At 44.3% G+C, this 20,298-nt stretch overlaps 1 protein-coding gene across 1 annotated transcript in view; it reads right to left on the bottom strand.

Moving 5' to 3' along the window:
• Positions 1–20,298, bottom strand: part of SPAG17 (sperm associated antigen 17) — a 115,319-nt gene that overhangs the window by 8,154 nt on the left and 86,867 nt on the right. Inside the window, exons 33-45 of the mRNA XM_087828160.1 lie at positions 19,538–19,692; positions 17,425–17,613; positions 15,568–15,713; positions 15,334–15,464; positions 13,501–13,628; positions 11,596–11,778; positions 10,593–10,706; positions 9,811–9,856; positions 7,725–7,821; positions 6,944–6,991; positions 5,133–5,242; positions 2,190–2,330; positions 667–803 (exon numbers count right to left, since the gene is read on the bottom strand). Coding sequence (XP_087684286.1) covers positions 667–803; positions 2,190–2,330; positions 5,133–5,242; positions 6,944–6,991; positions 7,725–7,821; positions 9,811–9,856; positions 10,593–10,706; positions 11,596–11,778; positions 13,501–13,628; positions 15,334–15,464; positions 15,568–15,713; positions 17,425–17,613; positions 19,538–19,692 — 1,625 coding nt within the window. The remainder of the gene's footprint in view (positions 1–666; positions 804–2,189; positions 2,331–5,132; positions 5,243–6,943; positions 6,992–7,724; positions 7,822–9,810; positions 9,857–10,592; positions 10,707–11,595; positions 11,779–13,500; positions 13,629–15,333; positions 15,465–15,567; positions 15,714–17,424; positions 17,614–19,537; positions 19,693–20,298) is intronic.

The following is a 20,298-nucleotide window of genomic DNA, read 5'->3' as shown; positions in this document are numbered from 1 at the left end:
CGCCTGCACGTTAAAGTCTGAGGAGCGCTCCTATCACGTCAGTTACATTGCAACAAATTTGGTGATGGCAGTGGGCACAAGGTGCCAGGGAAGTGTCAAAGGAGAACACCAAAGCTGGTCTGTTGGGCTCAAGGAAGGTTTCCCAGCAGAGCTGAAAAAGAATCTTGATCTTTGAGGCTCTGAGAAGGGAGAAGCTGGATGGAACTAAGAATTAAGGGACTAAAAACTCACAATGGCTGAAGTACAGTGACTTTGGGGCAAGGTGAGCCAAGAAGCAGACTGGGCCATGCTTGTGGTCATGCTAAGGCATCTGGATTTTATCCTAAAAGTCATGAGAAGGGTGGCCAATGACCCCCTTAGCCAGTATGCTGGCAAGACCGTCTCTCCGGAAAGCACCTTGATTAACAGCATTTGACGATTTCCACGGTGTAAGAACTCCCGGCGGGGCTGATTTCAAGCTACCAGTGGTTTAACAGCTGGCTCACAAACTTCCCCCAGTGAGCCTGCATGACTTAATTCATCTCTGTGTGACCTGAAGGCCCCATGGTGAGACGGTACGTACAGGAAATAGCAATAGACAGTGGCTGGCCATCAATCACTCCACTGAGTCAGGTTTACATAAAACGCTGCTTGGCTCTTGGAAATCTGTCCCCATGTCTGTTTTACCTTTGTGAGCGGTAGAGACTTGGGCTTGGAACTCAGCAAATAGTGAGGTAACTTCACTCTCTCCTTCCTTGCTTGTCCTGCAACATCCTGCAGCAGCGACTGGGTCGGGATTTTCACGGGCACACACCAGTCTGGTTCTGTTAGAAAGTTGAAATTACCACATGGACATTTTATCCAGAGACATTCGAGGTCATCCCAGCATATGAAGAACACTAACTCCGGAAGTTTTCTTCTTTCCTTTTTCAAGAGCTTATTTAAAGGAACAAAGGCTTTTATTAATTCTAGTGTTCTATCTGTACATTTTACAAAGAGATTTTACCCAGTGTTGGTCCTCACACCAACTCCATGAGATGGGCAGGGCAGGCACTATTAGCATCACCTTTTCTAAATAAATGAGAAAAAGCAGATTCTATGAAGCTAAGTGACTTGCCTTTGACAAACTGAATTTTTTCCGAGATCTTCAGGGTTCTTGCCATTGAATCAACGAGGTGCTATACAAGGAAATAGTGATTCTGAAAGATTTCTTAAAACTAACGAGGGCAAAATCCTGAGAATCTCTTTGGTTCAACTACTATATTTATAATTCTAAAAGGTGGCAGTAATTATAGGTCAATTAAGGCCGGGAATTAAATCCCCAGGCCACTACATTTGGCGAGTGACAGCCCACACTCCCGCGGCTGTCTGCACTTCTCCATCCCTCTTGGTGACATCACCCTGTCCTCCCTGATTCTCCATCACACGTTTCTTCATCTTTCCCTCTCTCCACCTAAGCTCCCATGCTCATACCTTTGACTTTGCCAACACCAATAATTTTACCACTTTCAAACTCTCGATTCAAGCTTTCCTCTCTGGATTACCACCTTCTATTCTTCTAGCTTATTACTCTATCATATTTAACAAGCAATTATTATTATTATTATTATTTTCTTGGAACTCCTCATCCGAGGATATTTCCCCCCTATTGACTTTTAGGGAGAGTGGACGGGAGGGAGGGAGGGAGAGGGAGAGAAACAGTGATGTTAGAGAGACACATGGATTGGTTGCCTCCTGCGCACCCCCCAGCCAGGGCTGGGGATCGAACCTGCAACCCAGAATGGAACCCATGACCCTTTGTGTGCGGGCCGATGCTCTAACCACTGAAACACCGCCCAGGGCTAACAAGCAATTATTCGACCTCAGTGAGACCTCTAATGAACTGACCCTCTCACCTTAAATAACCAGTCACTTCCTTCTTGTCTTGCTTTCCTCTTTGTCTGGAGTGGATTATATATCCCATCACGGCATCCACTCCTTGGCAATCAGACTTGCTCATCTTCCCAAACCCCACGTATTAACCAACCTACCAACATATCTATATTGTACTAGGAGCCTTTCAAAGCTCCATAGCTCTAGGACCCATGACACTCCAGAACTTTTCTGTAACCACCAACCACACCTTTAGCACCCAGGACCATCTCCCATGCTCCAAAAGACATGATGTTCAGTTTCGAGAAACAATGAGATAAAGCAAATAACTGTCATACCTGTGGGAGACTTTGTTAAATTTTCAGTTTGCTTCAGGTTAGTGGACTCCCTGATATCCACAAAACCGTCTAATTTTAGAAGATGAGACATATCGGAGGATTCCTGTTTTAAAACTTCTTTTGGCTGGGGATCTAGAAAACCTACAACGAATATTATAAAGTGATATTCTGGACAAGGGTACAATGACTACTAATGTCTGTGTTCTTCTTTACAGTGAACAAGGGGCTCCTCCCTCCCCTCCTTGAGAAAGACTAAATATAGGAAAGGTATTAGAAGGCAACAGTTCTTCCTGTATGGTGCAATGTTTGCCATTAGCAGGGCCCACACTCCCTGGGAGCTAGCTGGTTCTCTCCAGGCCTTATGAGTACATAGTAGTAGTTATCTTGTTGGGTTATGAAACAGAAACCAAGTAATTTGGCCTACTTTTATCTGGCAGGAGTAACTTGAGATGTGACTAAAAAAATGTTGTTGTTGTTAATACTCACCCGAGGATATTTTTCGGTTGATTTTTAGAGAGTGGACGGGAGGGAGGGAGAGGGGGAGAGAAACATTGATGTGAGAGAGACACATTGCTTGGTTGCCTCAGGCAGGCACCCCTACCTGGGCCAGGCATTGAGCCTGCAACCCCAGGTGTGTGCACTTGACTGGAAATTGAACCCTGGACCCTCCGGTGCAGGGGCTGACACTCTAACCTCTGAACCAAACCGGCCAGGGAAAGATGTGATTTTTTTTTAAAAAGCTTCCAATCTTAAATGTATTCAATACTGGGAACATGTAATTCTTTTTTTTTTTTTTTAAATCTTCACCCGAGGGTATGTTTTTATTGATATTAGGGAGGGAGGGAAAGAGAGAGGGAGAGAGAGAAACATTGATGACCGAGGATCAAACAGGGATCAAACCCAAAATCTTGGTATGTGTCCTGACTTTATGGTGCACGGGATGATGCTTCAACCAACTGAGCCACTCAGCCAGGGCTGAACATGTATTTTTTTATTAAGATGTGTCTCTCTGAGGAATCAGTGCAATAGGAGACAAATTTTAAATAAATATATCAAGGGCCAACTTGTGTGGGCCAACCCTGGTTGAATGAATGGTGGTGGCTGCCTAGAGGACTGTGTTGAAGACAGGCCCCGCCCCCTTTCCAGAGGAGAGTGGGCCTGATGGATTAGTGATGTCTGTCCAGGGTGCAGGGTGAAGCACAAGCACCGCCAACCTTCACCCCTGGTCTCTCCCCATCGCACTGAGGCCCTTGTTCCTGCCTTCATCTCTGCTTTGTGAACTCTGTATTTATTAGATGTTTTCTTTGGCTACACTCATTTCAGGAAGCTGAATTTCTGGTTTTGTATTGACCAGGAGAAAATTCCTCGATCTGGGTATTTTAATTACCCAGGGTATCAAAGAGAATCACTAAGTTCTTCAATGGGCATCTCTTAAAATAAAGACATTCTCCCAAGAACATATCCACAGCTCAATCATCACACCCAAGAAAACATACAGTAATGCCACATGCCGCTCACAGAACCCCCCAATCAAACTCGGCAGTTGCCCCACAACATCTTTTATAGCTGTTTTCTCCACCCACATCTAAAGTTCATGTATCACATGTCGTTTCCCTGCCTCCTGCCTCCTTAGTCTCTTTTACTATAGAACAATTACCAAGTCTTTTTCTTTTAATAATACTGATTTTTCTGAAGAGTCCAGGCCTGTTGTCTTAAAAAATTTACCTACATTCTGGATTTGTTTCCTGTTTATTAAGTTCAGGTTGTGGATTTTTGGCAAGCATTCTCCTTCATATACCTCACATCCTACACTCCAGACTGCGCTGTATGAGAGCGCACCCAGCGCTAGGTTGTCTCACAACTGGCAGAAGTTTGATCACTTGTTAAAGTGGACAATGCCATTTCTCTCCATTGTAAAGGTACATCTGCCTCCTTAGAATTAGCAGGTAATCCGTGAGGTGATGCTCTGGGACCCTGTGAACAACCTGTTCTCCAAAACCCTTGCATTATTTCATTATTTTTTAAATTAGCCAGATCTTAATGCTTTTAGGTAAATTTTAAGCATAGGGGATGACAGCTAAATTGTAGGTACATCTTGGTTTCCTCCCATGAGTCACACGGGACTAATATACAGGTCCCAGCAGGTCACGCCCTTGACAGTGACTAGGGTGCTGGGAACCAGTTATGGCCTAAGAGGCCACTATGCGTATTCTGCATTTAGGACATTACCGGGGTAAGAGCTGCCCGAGCACATTACCTGGGTGAAGATTGGGTGCACTCTTCTTGGCTGATCTGCCTTCATCATCACCTTTCTTTGTGAAAGGAGGCACGTTTTTGGAAAGGGTGTCCAGATAAGGAGAAAGCAAAAGAATCATTTCAGACTTACACACGACCCAAAGGCAACTGCCACAGTCAGGTTAAATTGATGGGCAATGATCCAAGTCTCTTTTTTAAGGTCGTGGAAATAAAGTTTTGCCAACTAAACCTTTTTTTCAAGAGACTCATTAACTCAATTCTAGATTTTGTTAATTAGTTTCCTGTAATTTCTTCTCAGGCAGCCTCTAGTTAATAATAGTGTTTGGAGTTTTCCTGGAAACACAGGGAGTTCTGAACTCATAACATCTTAGTGCTATCTCAGCAGCTGAGATAGGGAAGTTGACAAGAAAGGGGCTTAAAATAGATAGAATAAGGCAATTAATAGTGATAAGGCAAGGCAGGGAGATGGAGGGGTAGTGAGACATTGGCAGAGAACTTCTACTTGGATGTAAGACCTGAAAGTAGGCTTCTCTCCTATGCTCGTGAAGACGTGGGTTTGAAGGGCAAAGTTAGCTAGTGGATTGGATGTAGGAAAGAAACGACGTCAGGAAAGGTACATATATGCACGTAGTAACATATGCACTGTATGGACTTTAAAAGGGCTCTTATTCAATAGCTGTTAATTACATTCAGTTACCTGAGACAGGTGTGTCATGCTCAATTCAGATTTGAAGTAAGGTGATATTACTTTGTTCCTAATTTTCATTAAATAATTGTTTGTCTTTTCAATTTCCTTCCTGGTTGATATTTCCATAATGATGCAAGAGAAGACAGAACATATTTCAAAATGTTATTTGCTTGTGTTTTAGCTCTAAATCCCACAGAAAATGGGATCACCAACAGTAAAACTGATAAGAATCAACTCATCAGACATTTTTTGGTCAATTTGTTTTGGTCTATTTTCTGCTGCTTCTAGAATCAGTCATTTTTGCTACTTAGAAATCAGACTTTCATTGAAAGATAGGAAATGATGATGCCAGGTGGTTGGTTTTACAGTTGTCCTCAAAAGACAAAGAACCACATGGTTTAAAAGCCAGCTGGATTCTACTAATCTGCGTAATTTCAGTAGCAGTGGTTCAAAATCAAAAACTAAAATCTAAGCAAAGGCTTATGAATAATGTGATCTGTGATTATAAAGTGAAATAAAAGCAGTCATGATAATCCTGCCAGATGTCCTTCCAATATCAGAACCCTACACTGGGGAGAAAACATACCAGCTAAAAGCTACACTTCTCAGCCCCTTTATATGCGGGGACGGCCAATGAGAAGTAAACTAAAGTCACTGGGGAAGACTCTAGGTGCTTTGAAGGGAGCTAACTGGGCTGGGAAGCTTTCCCTGTGTCCTTGCCTCATCTCTTTTCCTGCTCCCTGAAATATGGGTGAAATGGCTGGAGGAGCAGCAGCCAGTCTGCACCCACAAAGCAACCTTGAGGATGGAACTCATGCTAATAACAATGGAATGGATTAAAAAAAGGGACCTGATGATGTGGCGCGGCCTACTTCTTTTTTATAAAAGCACTGGTTTGAGGGTTGTCTGTTAAGTGTAGCTGAACCTAATCCTATCTGAAATAGTTTTTGATTTTAAGTGCTCACTGCATGCCAGACACTTTGCAAAGTACTTTACGTTTCATCTTACAATAATTCTGAATTACTATTATTCCCATTGTATTGGTCAAAAAACCAAGGCTAGAGAAGTTATGTAACCTACCTGAGTCACTAACTAGTAAAAGGTGAAGTCTGAATTAAAACCCAGGCTGCCTGCCTCCAAGCCCATGATCTTGATAAGTACACGTGCTAATCAGCACTTGGTCGCCCAGTGGTTGAGCTGACCTGAGACAGCTGGGGGTCCAGCCATCCTCATTTTATAGATAAGCAAACTGATTCCTGAAGTAAATTTCACTAAACTAAAACAACCAGCATCACACAGTTTGTAAGCAATCAAATTGGAACAGGCTCTAAGGCTGCTGGCCCTGAAACCAGTGCTCTTTCTTACATTGGATGGCTTTTCTGGAAATACTGGAGGAATCAAAATATTATTTTATTTAAGCAACTTTAATTTCTCATTAACATCTCTATGCCCCACTGGATTCATTTATCAATTGATGGCAGTCTGCCTATTGCCTACCATTCTCTTAAAACTGCCTTACAAAAGAAGTCAATAAACCTTCCAACTGATAAACCCAAATTCCTCTTTTCAGTCTCCTTTCTGACTCTTCCACAGCATCAGACATTTGCTGACCACCTCAAATGGGCATCCTCCAGAGATGAGGGCATCGTCATACAAAAACTGAATGACACTTGGCAGAAACGCTGAAGAGATTCGGACAGCAGCAGGGAACCTGGATGCAGGACCTTCCAACCATCCCTCTAAGATTCTATGACTCCACAAAGCTGGGCTTTTTCATATGCTTACAAAATGCGCTTCAGGACAGAATTACCTCCTCTGGGCTATCTTTTCTTTCCAGCGCTTTACTGTCACCGAGTGCCTATGTGGAAGGAAAAACAAGTATGACCAAAAGTGTGATACTGGTGCATTGCCAACTTTCCACACAGTTGGCTCTTTCTCTGTTATCTTAACTGGCAGTATCTTAGGTTACGTAGTCCCCAGGGAAGGAGCCTAACTGGCACCCCCAGGCCCTCCCAGATATCCGCTACCCCTGGTATAAGTCCATGTGATACTTTGACATGTCTAAAACCGGATTTCCCCTTTTCTTTAAAAGATGCCCCCTCCCCAGCTGCCCTATTTTTGAAGTCATAAAGTAGGGCCCCGCTGTCATTTTTCCTTCTGGTGCCCCACGTATACCCTCCCTGGCATTTCTCCCAGTCTGTCATGAGCTGCCCACGTGTTGACGTTAAGGGGCTGTTTCCGATGCTCCCCGACAAGCTCCAGCACGGCACTGGCCAAGCTGTGTTACTCAGCACCCTCTCTGGCCAGCTCCTGGCAGGAGGCTGTTCCCATAACCTAACCAGCTGCCGTAAATGTTCATTTGTATCAGTGGTGAGTAAACAAATGCACGTGCTTCCAGATAAAGGGGGCAATGCTCTCGGCTGGCAAACGATCAAAGGAAAACTGCCCCTGTGTGATAAATTGTTAGCGCGGCAGACGGAAGGCCGAGGCCTGCTGGATGTGGTCACCCACAGCTCTGACACCCGCATCTCTCCATTCCTCAGTCGCTGCGTGCTTCCTGCTAACGGGGACACATTACTGGATCAGCTCACCTCCACTTCTCAGATACGACTGTATCCAGGGGGTCCGGCAGGCATTCCGGAGCAGCGGTGAAAGACTGCTTGTACAAATCGATCAGGTGGGCTGCAACTTTAAAAACAGATGCATTTAGCTTTGCAGCACAGCACACAAGCAACACCCAGTGACTCACTGGAGATGCTCGCTGAGAGCCTCTGTTTAGCCCATCAAGTGGTTACTACAATGCCTGTGATGAAGCTGCAACACACAGATGTTTACTGCGGAAACACTAACACAGTATCTTACTTGAGGACAAAATGGGAAAGGTAGTGACACATCATTAGGAGAGTCAGCGTCTACCTGACTGAATTTCTTCATATGCGAAGCACCAAAATGAAAAAAAAAAATTTACCCACTTTATTGAAATTGTTTTTTTTTCCCAAAAAGGAAAAAACCACCAAGGCTCTGAATCTAAGGGTATGAACATAATGCACGGGTTTTTGATAATTTGGGAAGTGACTCAGAGTTTATTGCACAGATCATGGTCTTGGTGGGATGTTAATAGGAGATTAAAAGATACAAGGTTTCATGGCTCGTTGAGCTTGGGAAACACGGGCTCACACAGGTGAACTACGTTTCATTGCTGCGGGACTTCTCTGCACCCTCCACCCCTTACGGCTCTCTAAGAACATAAGGCAATATGCAGCATTATCCAAACTTATTTTATCACACAGCTCATTTCGGGGGGAGCCGACCCAGAGACGAGTGTTTTAGGAAATCCTGTGGGAGCCTTGACTGAGGACCACCACTAAGATATGTCGGGGCAGCTGTAAGAGTGCAGGACCCTGTGTGTTTCCTGCCTCTGTTTGTTAGTTTGTATGTTTGAAAAATATATTGAATTTGTTCTTCACTTTTGGGCAACCTACCCATTTACCTCTCTGGAGACTGTTCCCTCTTGCCAGAGGTTACAAATTCAAGCGCCACAAGGTAGGGTTGCCAGATAAAGTACAGGGCATCTAATTCAATCTGAATTTCAGATAAACAAATAATTTTTTTAGTATAAGTGGGTCCCAATACTTACGTTAAAAAATTATTTGTTGTTTATCTGAAATTCAAATGTAAATGGGCCTTCTCTATTTTTATTTGCTAAATCTGGCAACCTTATTAATATAAGGGGCTCCCAGGTGCGGGTGACAGCAGAGCATAAGGACAGGGAGGCGTGGCTGTGACGGGTCCTTCCGTTCATGCTCGTTCTGCGGGGGCAGCGGCTCACCGTCTCGGGCCGCGCGTCACTATGTGGTGAGGCGACATTTCAAGAAAAGAAAAATTCAGATAAACAAAACAGCTGCAAACCAACACTGTGGGGACACACAAGACACATCTGTGGGCTGACTGAAGCCCATGGCTACCAGTTTCTGACCTTTGTCATGTGGCCAAAACCCAAACAAACCCAAATTACCAAGTTCTCTCTGTTGCTTGTCTGCCATGAACTGTGAAACCATAAAACCAATTTTGTTGGAGCCGTACATGCTCCAAAATAGACCTGCTTTGAATGAGGGTATTTCCCAAGAGGAGACACAGTGTAAAACAGGGCGGGGGCGGGGTGACGCCTGCAGTTGCCTCAAGTTCCCCTCTGTGCGTGTGTGTGTGTGTGTGCGTGTGTGTGCGTGTGTGCGCGTGTGCGTGTGTGTGCGTGAGTGTGCGTGCGTGTGTGCGCGTGCGTGTGTGCGTGTGTGCGCGTGTGTGCGCGCGTGTGTGTGCGTGTGTGTGCGTGTGTGCGTGTGTGCGCGCGCGCGCTGTGGGGAGAGTGCATGCTGGTTGGTTGTTTCCTTCCTGTTTTCTACATACAAGTTAAGGTTAACATAAAAGCCAAATGCTAACTTTTTTAATGCAAAAGACGAAAGTTAAAGATGAATTAGAGGCAGTCACAGTTTTCAACAATTTCATAATTCAGGCAGAAAAAAACTTGAATAAATAATTACAATACAACATGGCCAACCCAACAACAGAAATACACAGACAGTACTTTGCTTTCAGATGCAAGAACGACTGAGAAGTATATTTAAGATTGTTCCTTTGAAGTCTGTAAATGTTTTGCAAAAACATATTAAACATACTTACTTTCAGTATCATGACTTTTTATAGTTTCTTCCATCTTAGGGAAAGACTGAAATAAAGATAAAATTCCTTAATGCTGATGATCATATTACACACAGAATTCACTTTGTTTACAAGCATTCTTTATGTGATCAACTTGATCTTTTATGAAAATTACTATAAAATGAATTCTTTTTAATGCTAATACAAATCTTATCTGATTTTTTAGTCATTCCTTTCATTTAACAAATTTCTGAAAAGAGAAATCATTTTAAGTTGCAGAAATTCCTTTTTCTTCCTCCTTCCTATTTCATCCACTAATTCATTCAACATTTTAAAGCATGTCCATTTCTCTTAAGGGAATAAACACTTTTATTTAAGAGGCTTCCGAGTTATTTATGATTTAAGAAAGAGCCTAGCCTGGCTGGGCGTGGCTCAGCGGTTGAGCGTCAACCTGGGATCCAGGCGATCAGGTTTGATTCCTGGTCAAGGCACATGCCCGGGTTGTGGGCTCGATCAATGACTCTCTCATCATTGATGTTTCTATCTCTCTCTCTCCTTCTCCTTTCCTCTCTTTGAAATCAATAAAGATATATTTCAAAAAAAAAAAGAAAAAAAAAAGAGCCTAAAAAGCATTTGGAAAATCCAATGTATAGGGAATCAGATTTCCACAGAAATAAGAAATTATGAGGAGGGAGAAGATGCTTCACAGAAGTGGCAGAGATGGCTCTTACGTCTAGTATTTTGTCTCGGAGCCTCTAGAATTGAAACAAGAGTAAAGGCCTGGTATGTGAAACCTGTCTCACCATGACTAGCTTGAGGAGATCTGCAGCATTGCCTCTCTCCTCCTCTGTTCTGGAATCTTTAACTGTCATGTCCTGCAGCTCATCTTCTTTCTTTAGGATATGGTTTATATAATCCTAAATCAGCAGAATAAAGTAAATCAATAAAACCAGAAATAAGATAGAGGAAGATGCCAAATAGTCAACATCAACTTGGACTATCACAAAAAGATTAAGATTTTGTAAGTTCACAGTGGCCAACCTCCACAGTTACTGGTCAAGCGATCTGGAAAGCCCTTTCTTTACTCTGTTAGTAAGCAAAGACCTGACAAATTCAGAAGCAAAGCCTTAAGGGCCACAGGATATCAGAACTGTATGAGGACTTCAGTGTTCCCATCAATAACATGGACAGAGGTGGCTAGATGGTTTCTAGAGTTTCCAGGCATAGTCTTGATGATCCTGTCTTTGAATGCAAGTTGCTTAGGCATGCCTTTGCTTCCAAGAGGAACATACGTTACTTTTCCATAAATATTTAATAATGGTCCCCTGCTCTATGCCAGGTGCTGATACCCACAATCAAAACACACATTATCCCTGTTCTGAGATTTAACATACTAGACAGTGAGATATTACAAATATGCTTACAATTAACTAAATATTTACAAATTCTTGGGCCATTTCCAAAAACCAAACAATACTTTTCTTCCATGGACAAGTTTCAGATTAATATGCAGTTCTGCCTTTTACCAGAAGTCACTAGGCTAGTTTTCCATAAAATGAGAAAGGGGGACTCTATCATTTATAGTTACTTACCTTCCCAAAGTCTTCGGGGTCTCAACACTTCCCATACCTTATGGGACTCACTTAGTATTTTCTACCTCTCACCTTCCTACCCTCTGGAAGACTGACACCTGTGCGTTACAGATATATATTGGTAGAATTACCTAATTCAGGCTCCTAGGGAAACCAGGAGGGACAATTGCCCTGTTCCCGATTCTTTTGGGTCAGGTTACCGGGATTCCATTACCTTAAGGGAAATCTGTAGCTTCAGCTTCACCTCAGCCTTAATGACCTCATGCTGGATGAACTGGCGTATCTGCAGCACATTGGGGTTCCTGACTATAGGGGTTGGGGCACTCACTAGCTGTTTGGTCTCAATGTTGAGGCCCTTCCAAAGATGGGTGCCGAACGGAGGTCCTGGAGTTTTCTTCTGTTATTGAAACAAAGCAAAAACAACCACCCAAGAAATCAGCATTTTTTTTTTTTAACTGAGTACTTATTGTGTAGACACTATGCTAGGAACCACTTGTTAGGGAATATATTGGCGAAAAAAAATAAATTATCCCTGCTCTCAAAAAGTTTCTTAAATATAAGAAAACTCAGTAACAGAACTAAGCAAGCTTTTCTCTTTATATGTGTTACCGAGAGTTGGGTATTTTAAAATCCTGTTGCCATTCCACTGGATGGCATTTAGGCGAGTGCTAAGCAGTGCTGTGGCAATGCGGCTGCGGCCTAGCGTAGACCAAACGCATGTGACTACCCCTTTAATGTCCACAGGCAGCCTAAAACATTGGGATCTAAACAGTCTTTAACTTTCCGGTTCCATGCATATTTTGACTTAATGGGAGGAATCGTCCACAGATCCGAGTGGTCTTCGAGCTCACTGGGGATTAAGCACACCTTGGAGTCTTCCAGGACCTCTTGAGCAGAACTGTCTGGTCAGAGCGGACCCCCACCTCTAGGTTACCGTTTCCAAGAGTGGTGTGGATGATGCCCTACGTCCTGCAGTGTGTCCGATGTGCTTCATTTTTCATTGTCATTCAGTGTCCACTGCCTGGTCAGTGATAACAGCTCAGCGTCTTGCTGGGGCGGGCCACTCCCACTGGGCATGGTCATAGCTTCAGGAGTTGCAGAGGTAGAGACGGAACTTCCTTCATGAATCTCAGATGGGCACATTATTTGTCAGAATGCAGTACTATAGACTTGGATACATAGCCTGAGTGAGCCATTTAGTGTGGACTTTTTAGTTTTTAGGCAAGGAAGCAGAGGTCCAGTGTAACTTGTCCCAAATCCCACATTAATAATCGGTAGAGTCAGGACTAGAATTCAGAGCATCTTCATTCACCGTGTTGATTATAGTCACTAAATTGAAATATAGGGCTAGGAGATCTTTGTTACCTTAAGTGTTCATTATCTGCGCCCCTGAGATTACAAAATTGTGTAGGAAAGCAAAAATCATGATAACTGAAAACATTACCGTCCTCACTGAACACCAGTACCTCTTTCTGACCATCTCAGCAATGCCTTTACTGGGTTAGTAATTTAACACCTGACAATGTGCTGAGCATGTTGCATAAACTGCAAAATGAGATGGCAAATCTTGCGAGATTCAGGGCCTCAGGTTTCTTGCTCAAGGTATTTTCTTTCATTCTCTAAAAAACTTAAGGTGGGGCTGCTCTACTGGGACCTAATTACAATGCTTATATAGTTGCAAATCCCTGTGTATAATCCTCATGTTATTCTCATAAACTTAATTCGTAAATTAAAACATTAAGAAAAAAGGGAGGGTGAAAGCCTTAAAGTTGTGTGTTAAAATTAACAAATAAGGAACAAGGGAAGGGAAGATTTCTGTTTTGCATAATATCAGTAATTCCGTGACAGCAGGGCTGTACTGTGGGTTACTCAGAGTGGATATTGTTATATCATAAGAAGATGTCCAAGCCTGCAATGTAGGATAAAAGAAATAAAACAGATTAGCGAGTCCGCTGTATCTAAAATCTACAAGGTTAACATCTTCACTTATAGAATTCCTTAAACCCACTCACAACTGACATAAGAATGAAAATGTATGAATATATGGGAGAAGATCTGAGACTCCGGTTCAATGGATGCATATGCAAATACTGTGACTTTTCAGCAAGAAAAGTTGTACCTCAACTGGGGGAAACGTCTCCCACGTCCTGGACTGAAGATTAGGAGGAATGATTGTGTCCAGTTCTTTCTTCATTAACCATGGTGACGCTTCACAGAAAGGGCGAAGGACAGTGATGCTGAGGGCGCCTGGTCCAAAGAGAGTCATCAGAGGGTCGTTTCTCTATCAAAAATATTCTGAAAATTTCAACGGGCATTCACTAAGTTCAACAAACACTTTTTGGTAAGTGAGACACAGCAATTATGCTTAAGGACCTTAAGATCTAGAAAGAAAGGTGAGATTTCTCCTCACTGTAACCCCTACGGACTGGATTCAGATCACCTGAAAGCATTCATTGATGCCTCATTGTCCTTCAAAAACCACACCCACGTCCTGTCCATCCCACCACTGAACATTTCTGTAGTTCATCACCCTTCCCTCTCCACTGTGCCCACCTTAGATCATTCCCTCGGACAGATCCCGTCTGGATCGCAGCAAGGACTAGCTTTTCTACCCATTTCCACACTGAGTGAACCTCCCCAGCAGCCGGGGTGACTGATTATGTTAAACCATGATTTCAACTCTTCGTTGACTTCCCATTGCTCACAGGATAAAACTGAGTCCTTAACATTTTCTCACCCCTGCCTCAGCCTGTGCCCTTCTCCCTTCTGTGCCTCAGGTACTATGGCCTCCGCTCCCCCGCTATTCCAGTGTTTTACGCTCCCTGCTCTGCATTCTCTCTTCCAAGAAAGTTCTCTCTCCTGCCTTAAGTAACTCCTGCACACCCACCAGCTGCTGGCTCCAGCGTCTCCAGGGAAGCCTTCTACACTACGTCAGGCTCCTCCGTCAGATGCTCTCATAGAACCAAGTTCCTTTCCTTCATAGACCGTATCCCAATTTATAATCACACAGTTATATAATTAATGCCTATCTCTCTCATTAAACTTTAAGCTCTATGAAAGTAGGGGCCATGCTCTCTAGGCTTGCCACTGTGTCCCTAATACCCAGCCAGTGTTTGGCCCATGGTGGCTTAGCAAGTAGATGCTAGTTAAATGCAGCTCAAATTCGTATTCTCATCCAGTTCCACACATGCACTCTCCATAGTCACAGGCCAAGAGCAAGGTTTTTAGAGCATGCACATGCGCACTGATACACTAAAAGAGCAAGTGCACAGAGATGCAGGCACACTCATGGATGAGCACCAAATACATCCTACCAACCAGGGACAAAGGTTAATCCCCCCATAAACTTAGACCTAGCACACTAGTTTGGTTCACAGACGATATGCAAGTTTATATCTATGTTTAAATACACGCATCACACACACTGGTGGTTCTCACTTAACGCAACACGTGTCTCTAACCTTTAGTCGCCCACAGACTCCTTTGAAATTGGTGAGAATAGTATAAATGCCCAATGAATACATCATAAAACTTACATATTTCAGGTTGGCTTTCTAGCTGACACATCAAATCTACTTTCTCATCTTATTCTATTAAATTCTTTAAGGTAACACCTTCAAAATGACAAAAAATGAACTTATAAGAGATAGCCCACTTTTCTGTGTTTTTTTTTCCCTACCAAGATTAAACAAACACATGAATAGGAGCCTAGGTACATACCTAACATACTTAAACACAGATACAAATCTGCTTGTGCGTAGGAGAGGGACGCATCCTCAGTTTACACAGGTTGCCGCTCAGATGAAGCTTGGTAGGAACAAAGTACCTGTATAAACCGGTTGGCCTGGCCGGGTGGAAAGTGGAACTGAAAAGTGAGCCAAGGGCAAGAAGCGGAGGCGGCCCAGCGCGGCCTGGGTGAGAATGGGCGTTGGCGAGGGCACAGAGTCCCTACCTGGCTGCTCCTGCACCGGCTCTTGCAGCACGACCGCACTCGGCTCTCCGTACGCCAGGGACAGGTATTCTTCTATGTCGCTGTCTCGAAGAAGCTCCACTCCTGATCCATCGGCATAGATCACAAAAAACCTACTTAAGAAATAAAACTCTGATCACCTGATGTAGTCAGTTAAAGTGCTCCTTGAACTTTGAACTAAAAATAGACGTCCTGGTATTATTTTGATCACATCACCTGGGGACATGCTCGCCGTAGATTTGCAGGTGATTCTTATGGAGGTGAGCGGATGACAAGCTATCATAACCTTCGGGACTTGCACAGAAATCATCTTCCAGATTGCTTTCAGGTAGCATAGTTGATATGCTACCATCAGCCATGACCTAAGGGACAAAGTATATAAGCAACTAAAAGACAAAAAAAAAAAAAAAAAAAGGCCATAAAGCTTACATTTCTGCTGATCCCATCTGAGAAAGCAGGTGATTTTTGGTATTCTCAGAAACTCAGGGATATTTTTTTATTTGTAAGGCATTGCTCACTAAATATAGATTACATAAAAGTGAAACCTTAGTAGCATACGTCCACCCACAAACCACACCTAGACTGTGAACACGAACTGGAAGCGAAACCAGAATGCCCAGAGGAAGGTGAGGAGGATGGCGGGGACTCCAAACCTTATCTTCTGAGGATCACTTCAAAGAACTGGGAAGGTTGGAGGAAAGGTTGGTCAAGTGACAGCTGTCTTGAAATGCTGAAAGAGCATTAGCATGGAAGAGGTTTATATTCTGCAACTCTAAGCACAGAATTAGGACTCGTGGATAGAATACTTAGGGAAACAGCTTGGGTATCGGTCTGAGAGGAAATGTGCCAGCCCTTGCTGCTGTGTAGCTATGGCACGGTTTCGCCAGGAAGCAGTGGGCCCGGGCTAACGACCCCTGGAGAGGATGGCCCAGAGGCACACCAACGCCTAGAAGAACGCTTGGCCTGGATGACCCCGTGTTCCAACCTAGAGGGGTGGGGCTTCCCATTTCCGTTTCAATTCATTGTAAACTGAAATGTGTTAGCAGCCTGAACTTGTGCTGTGAAGAGCTTTATTTACTTAGTACAGAAAAAATATGCTGGATCAGGGATTGCCTGCCTGCACACCAAAACAAAGCTGGGGGCTCCGCGGTATGGTTCCAATCTAAAAATAATTCACCACCCGCTAGCTGACGCACAAAACTCCACTGTTGAGTGAGGAGTGAAAAAAAACCACAAAAAGATAAGGGCCTAGAGGAGGGGTTAGCCAACCTTGTTTTCAGGGCAGATAGAAAGTATTTTAGGGTTTGTGGGCCATACAGTATCTGTTGTAACTACTCAACTCTGCGCTTACACGCCCAGCAGCCATGGACAATGTGCCACAAGTGCACATGGCTGTGTTCCAATAAGACTACATATAACAACACTGAATTCTGCATTTCCCAGCATTTTCTATGTGTCATGAAATAGTCTTCTTTTGATTTTCTTCAACCATTTAAAAACGTAAAAACCATTTTTAGCTCATGCACCTATGTAAACAAATGGCCATGGTTTGCCAATGCCTGGCCTAGAGGTAAGAGGGTAGTTGTGGTTTTGAGGGACAGAGAACCAGAAGGTAAGCTCTGTTCCTCCAGGCTTCCTGCCTCCCCATCTCCAACCCCACCAGAACCCTCACCACCTGAAATGCTCACCGTGGATTCTCGCCTAGTCAAGCACACCTGCCTGCTGTCCTATATTCTGGCTCTTACTCTAACCTGGACACAGACCATTCTCACATCACTGCTTTGTGTCAGCATCATTTATAGATGTTTAGCACTGTTTCTTCCCTTCTGTTCTAATTAATTATTTGGCTTTAGCATTTCTACCACCCCAATTGCTGGGCTTGCTATCCCTTATGGAAGGACACTTGAGAATGAAAGAAACTGACCTTCATTACTGCTTGCCCAAAGTGTTGGCAGAAAGTAGATAACCCACCCCAAAGCAGCTAAAGTAAAAAGCTACATGGAGGCTCTCTCGAGCGAAATATCTGAAAAGCAGAGCCATGGCCTGTGTCTCCACAGTGATGATACACTTTACCTGAAAGATGTTTCCCTCCGGATCCAGGACCTCACAGATGACCTCTGAGGTGTGCTTCATGATATACATGCTAGCTCTCAGCTGCTCACGGTTTTGGAAAGGATGGTATATATCACTGCTTGATTCGTGGCAATATATAGCCGAACAATCCCTATCAATATGAAGACAGCCTGTGTTTGGAGGTAACACCTGGAAAGGTATCAGAAAGAGAGAAATTATTTAAAATTTCTTCTTCAAGTTGAGGAATTTGGAAAATCATTTTAGGAAAAAAATTATCCCCTGATCTCTGCCACAAACTCTACTTCCAGGAAGAAAGCCCAAGAGAAGACTTAAGGTTCGGAAAGGAGGACCCGATAAGGACATACACTGAATAATTAGCATACAACTGGCTCCATGTCCTCATATTTTATCTACTCACTTTATTTCTTTCAAGTAGTTGCCTCGTGCCTTCTTATTTCAGATATTTAATATAAAATAATAAAACATACTTTAAGTAAAGCAAACACGCTTGGCCCTATTTAAAATGTTTGGGATCCTCTTGTTCTTGGGCAGGAATCATAAAGCTCTTGGACAAATGCTTCCAGAAGCTTCTGTTTGTTCTCACTGCTGTGGCGGCACCCTGCTTGCGACACATTATAATCACAGAGAATGACAGCTGTTCCCACCTCCTCTTTGATGCTGGATTAATATTTCTAGTGCTGCCAAGGTACAGAGTGGCCAGGACCAAGTTCCACCTCTTTTTTTATATGCTGCCTAAAATCCAGCCTCACTCATCAGACTGCCCAGGCCAAGACCCCCCAACAGAGGATGGCGGAGGTCCTTTCGAATGCCACTTTTCAGCTCTGCAAGACCACAGGATTATAAAATGGGCATTGGTAAGCTTATTGTGAGGGTTCTTTTTTCCTTCAGTTGGGAACTAAGTCTGTGTGTTTCTCAACCAGGAGCGATCGACCTTCCAATCTTTCCTTGGGCTGTTTTAGGAGACTGGCAAACCCGGGAGGAGGAAGAGGCAGACACGGAATGTCTCCAAGTTGGAGCTCTTTTCTGTTTGTGTCTCTTCCTTCAGTGGTAACTGTCATTGGTACTAAAATTCCTTGGCCCTGACAGTTGTAATCATTCGAGTCTGGGGCTATGATAAAGGTAAGGTAAAAGCTGGCCTCATCACAGAATCTTAGGAGCTGCTCATGACATCTGGTAGGACACATGGCACTGGAACATGACGCTGCCAACCTGCCTAGAAATGAACATTCTGAGTTCTAAGAAAGATGGCATCCCCTTCCTCCAACGCAACATTGCACAGTCGTTCTTGCTGTCAGCGCCTTCCCGGCCCCATAACAACCTGCGCTGGGGGAAGACTGGGTAGGACAATGTCGTCGGGGGAGATGGGAGGGATAAACGGGCTTCAGCAGCTTCTGCAGGAACAAATGCTTGTCACTGAGGCCTTTGCCCTCCGTCCTCTGTGAGCGCTCTGCATCCCGGGATGGTATACGATATCTTGGCACTTGTGTCCCTTCTCTAGCATGTGGAAGACAAATCCTTCTAAGGCTAAAGGGACTGTAGGCTGACACCAGGTGGTTGTGTTTGATACAGGGAGGTGGAGTTGCTAACGGTTCTCTCCAGCCCTCTGGGGACGAAGCCTTCCTTCAGCTGGGCAGGCTGCCCTCCCAGGACCACACACTCCCTCCCCTCCTGTGGGGACAGTGGGTAGAGCGGGATGGACTGGAGGCGGGAAGGACAGGAGAGGGACAGTAAGGGTAGAGGAGGCAGGAGGTGAAGCTGGTTGGTGGGCACAGGCCACACTGCCTGAGCGCTTCTAACTCCCACAGTGCCCACCGCCTGCTGCGTAAAGGATCCCCACCAAGTGCACTCTGGGTGATGACCTTGATCTGAAAGTACCAAAGCACTCTAGGACAGGCCGCACAGTGCTCTTCTGGGATGGGCTGTAAAACGGTGAATAAATAAAAAGAGACTGAGAGGCGTGTTTTGAGACGAGACAAGAGAACAAGAGCCGTCCACAGGCAGCCATGTTCCCTGCGCCAGAGGAGCGGGTTTTCCTAGCCGGCTGGACACTTACCTTCGGCTTCCTCCTCCCCCCCGCCTCCCCCAGACCTACCTGGTACGTTCCCTGTGGCTTTGCAATGACAGACGTCCCATCCCCAAAGGTGGCACAGCAGCGACTGTCCTCGCAGTTGGTGATGACAGTGGCATAGTGTGCGCTTTCTATCCGCATGCACTTCACCTGCCTGGTGACAGTCTGAGGACCTTTGGCTGCGGGCAAATGAGGGCACGCAGATCTGAGAGGACGCACGCAGTGGGAGCACGCTGCCCGCCGGTTTTGCTGCTGCCTCCCGGGCGCCCGGACCAGGCTGCAGGCTGAGCGCTGAGAGCTCGCTCGGGCCTGCCCTCCTGCCCACGCAGAGCAATCCCCCCGGCGGACCTTTCTCACTTAGTGTAGTGTGTGTCTCCTCCTCACTACTTTTCTTTGAGAAATTAAAAATATCCAGAAAAGCGTAAAGTGTAATTTAACTACTCATATCAAAATTTATACTTGTTATATCTGCTACATTTGCTTCAACACTGTTAATATGCATATAAGAATTTATTCTCAGATTGCTTCCTTCTCTTGCAATCCATTTGTATACTTTTATATAAATGTGTTATCAAAAACAATGCATAATATTTTGCATGCTTTAAATTGGCATAAGTCATATATTACTCTGTAGCACTCTATACCTGCTTTTCTCAGCCTCGTTTTGAGACCTTTAGCCGTCTTGACATACATATGTGTGCGTACATGTGCCTGTGTGCTCCTCTTTCCTTTTGACTGCTATATAATATTCCTTTGTGCCTCTGAACCTATTTCCTCGAACAAAT

This window comes from Miniopterus natalensis, chromosome 19 (assembly GCF_054644295.1).
Source record: "Miniopterus natalensis isolate mMinNat1 chromosome 19, mMinNat1.hap1, whole genome shotgun sequence".
In the NCBI taxonomy this organism is placed as follows: domain Eukaryota; kingdom Metazoa; phylum Chordata; class Mammalia; order Chiroptera; family Miniopteridae; genus Miniopterus; species Miniopterus natalensis.
This window is presented reverse-complemented; position numbering and strand designations above follow the sequence as displayed.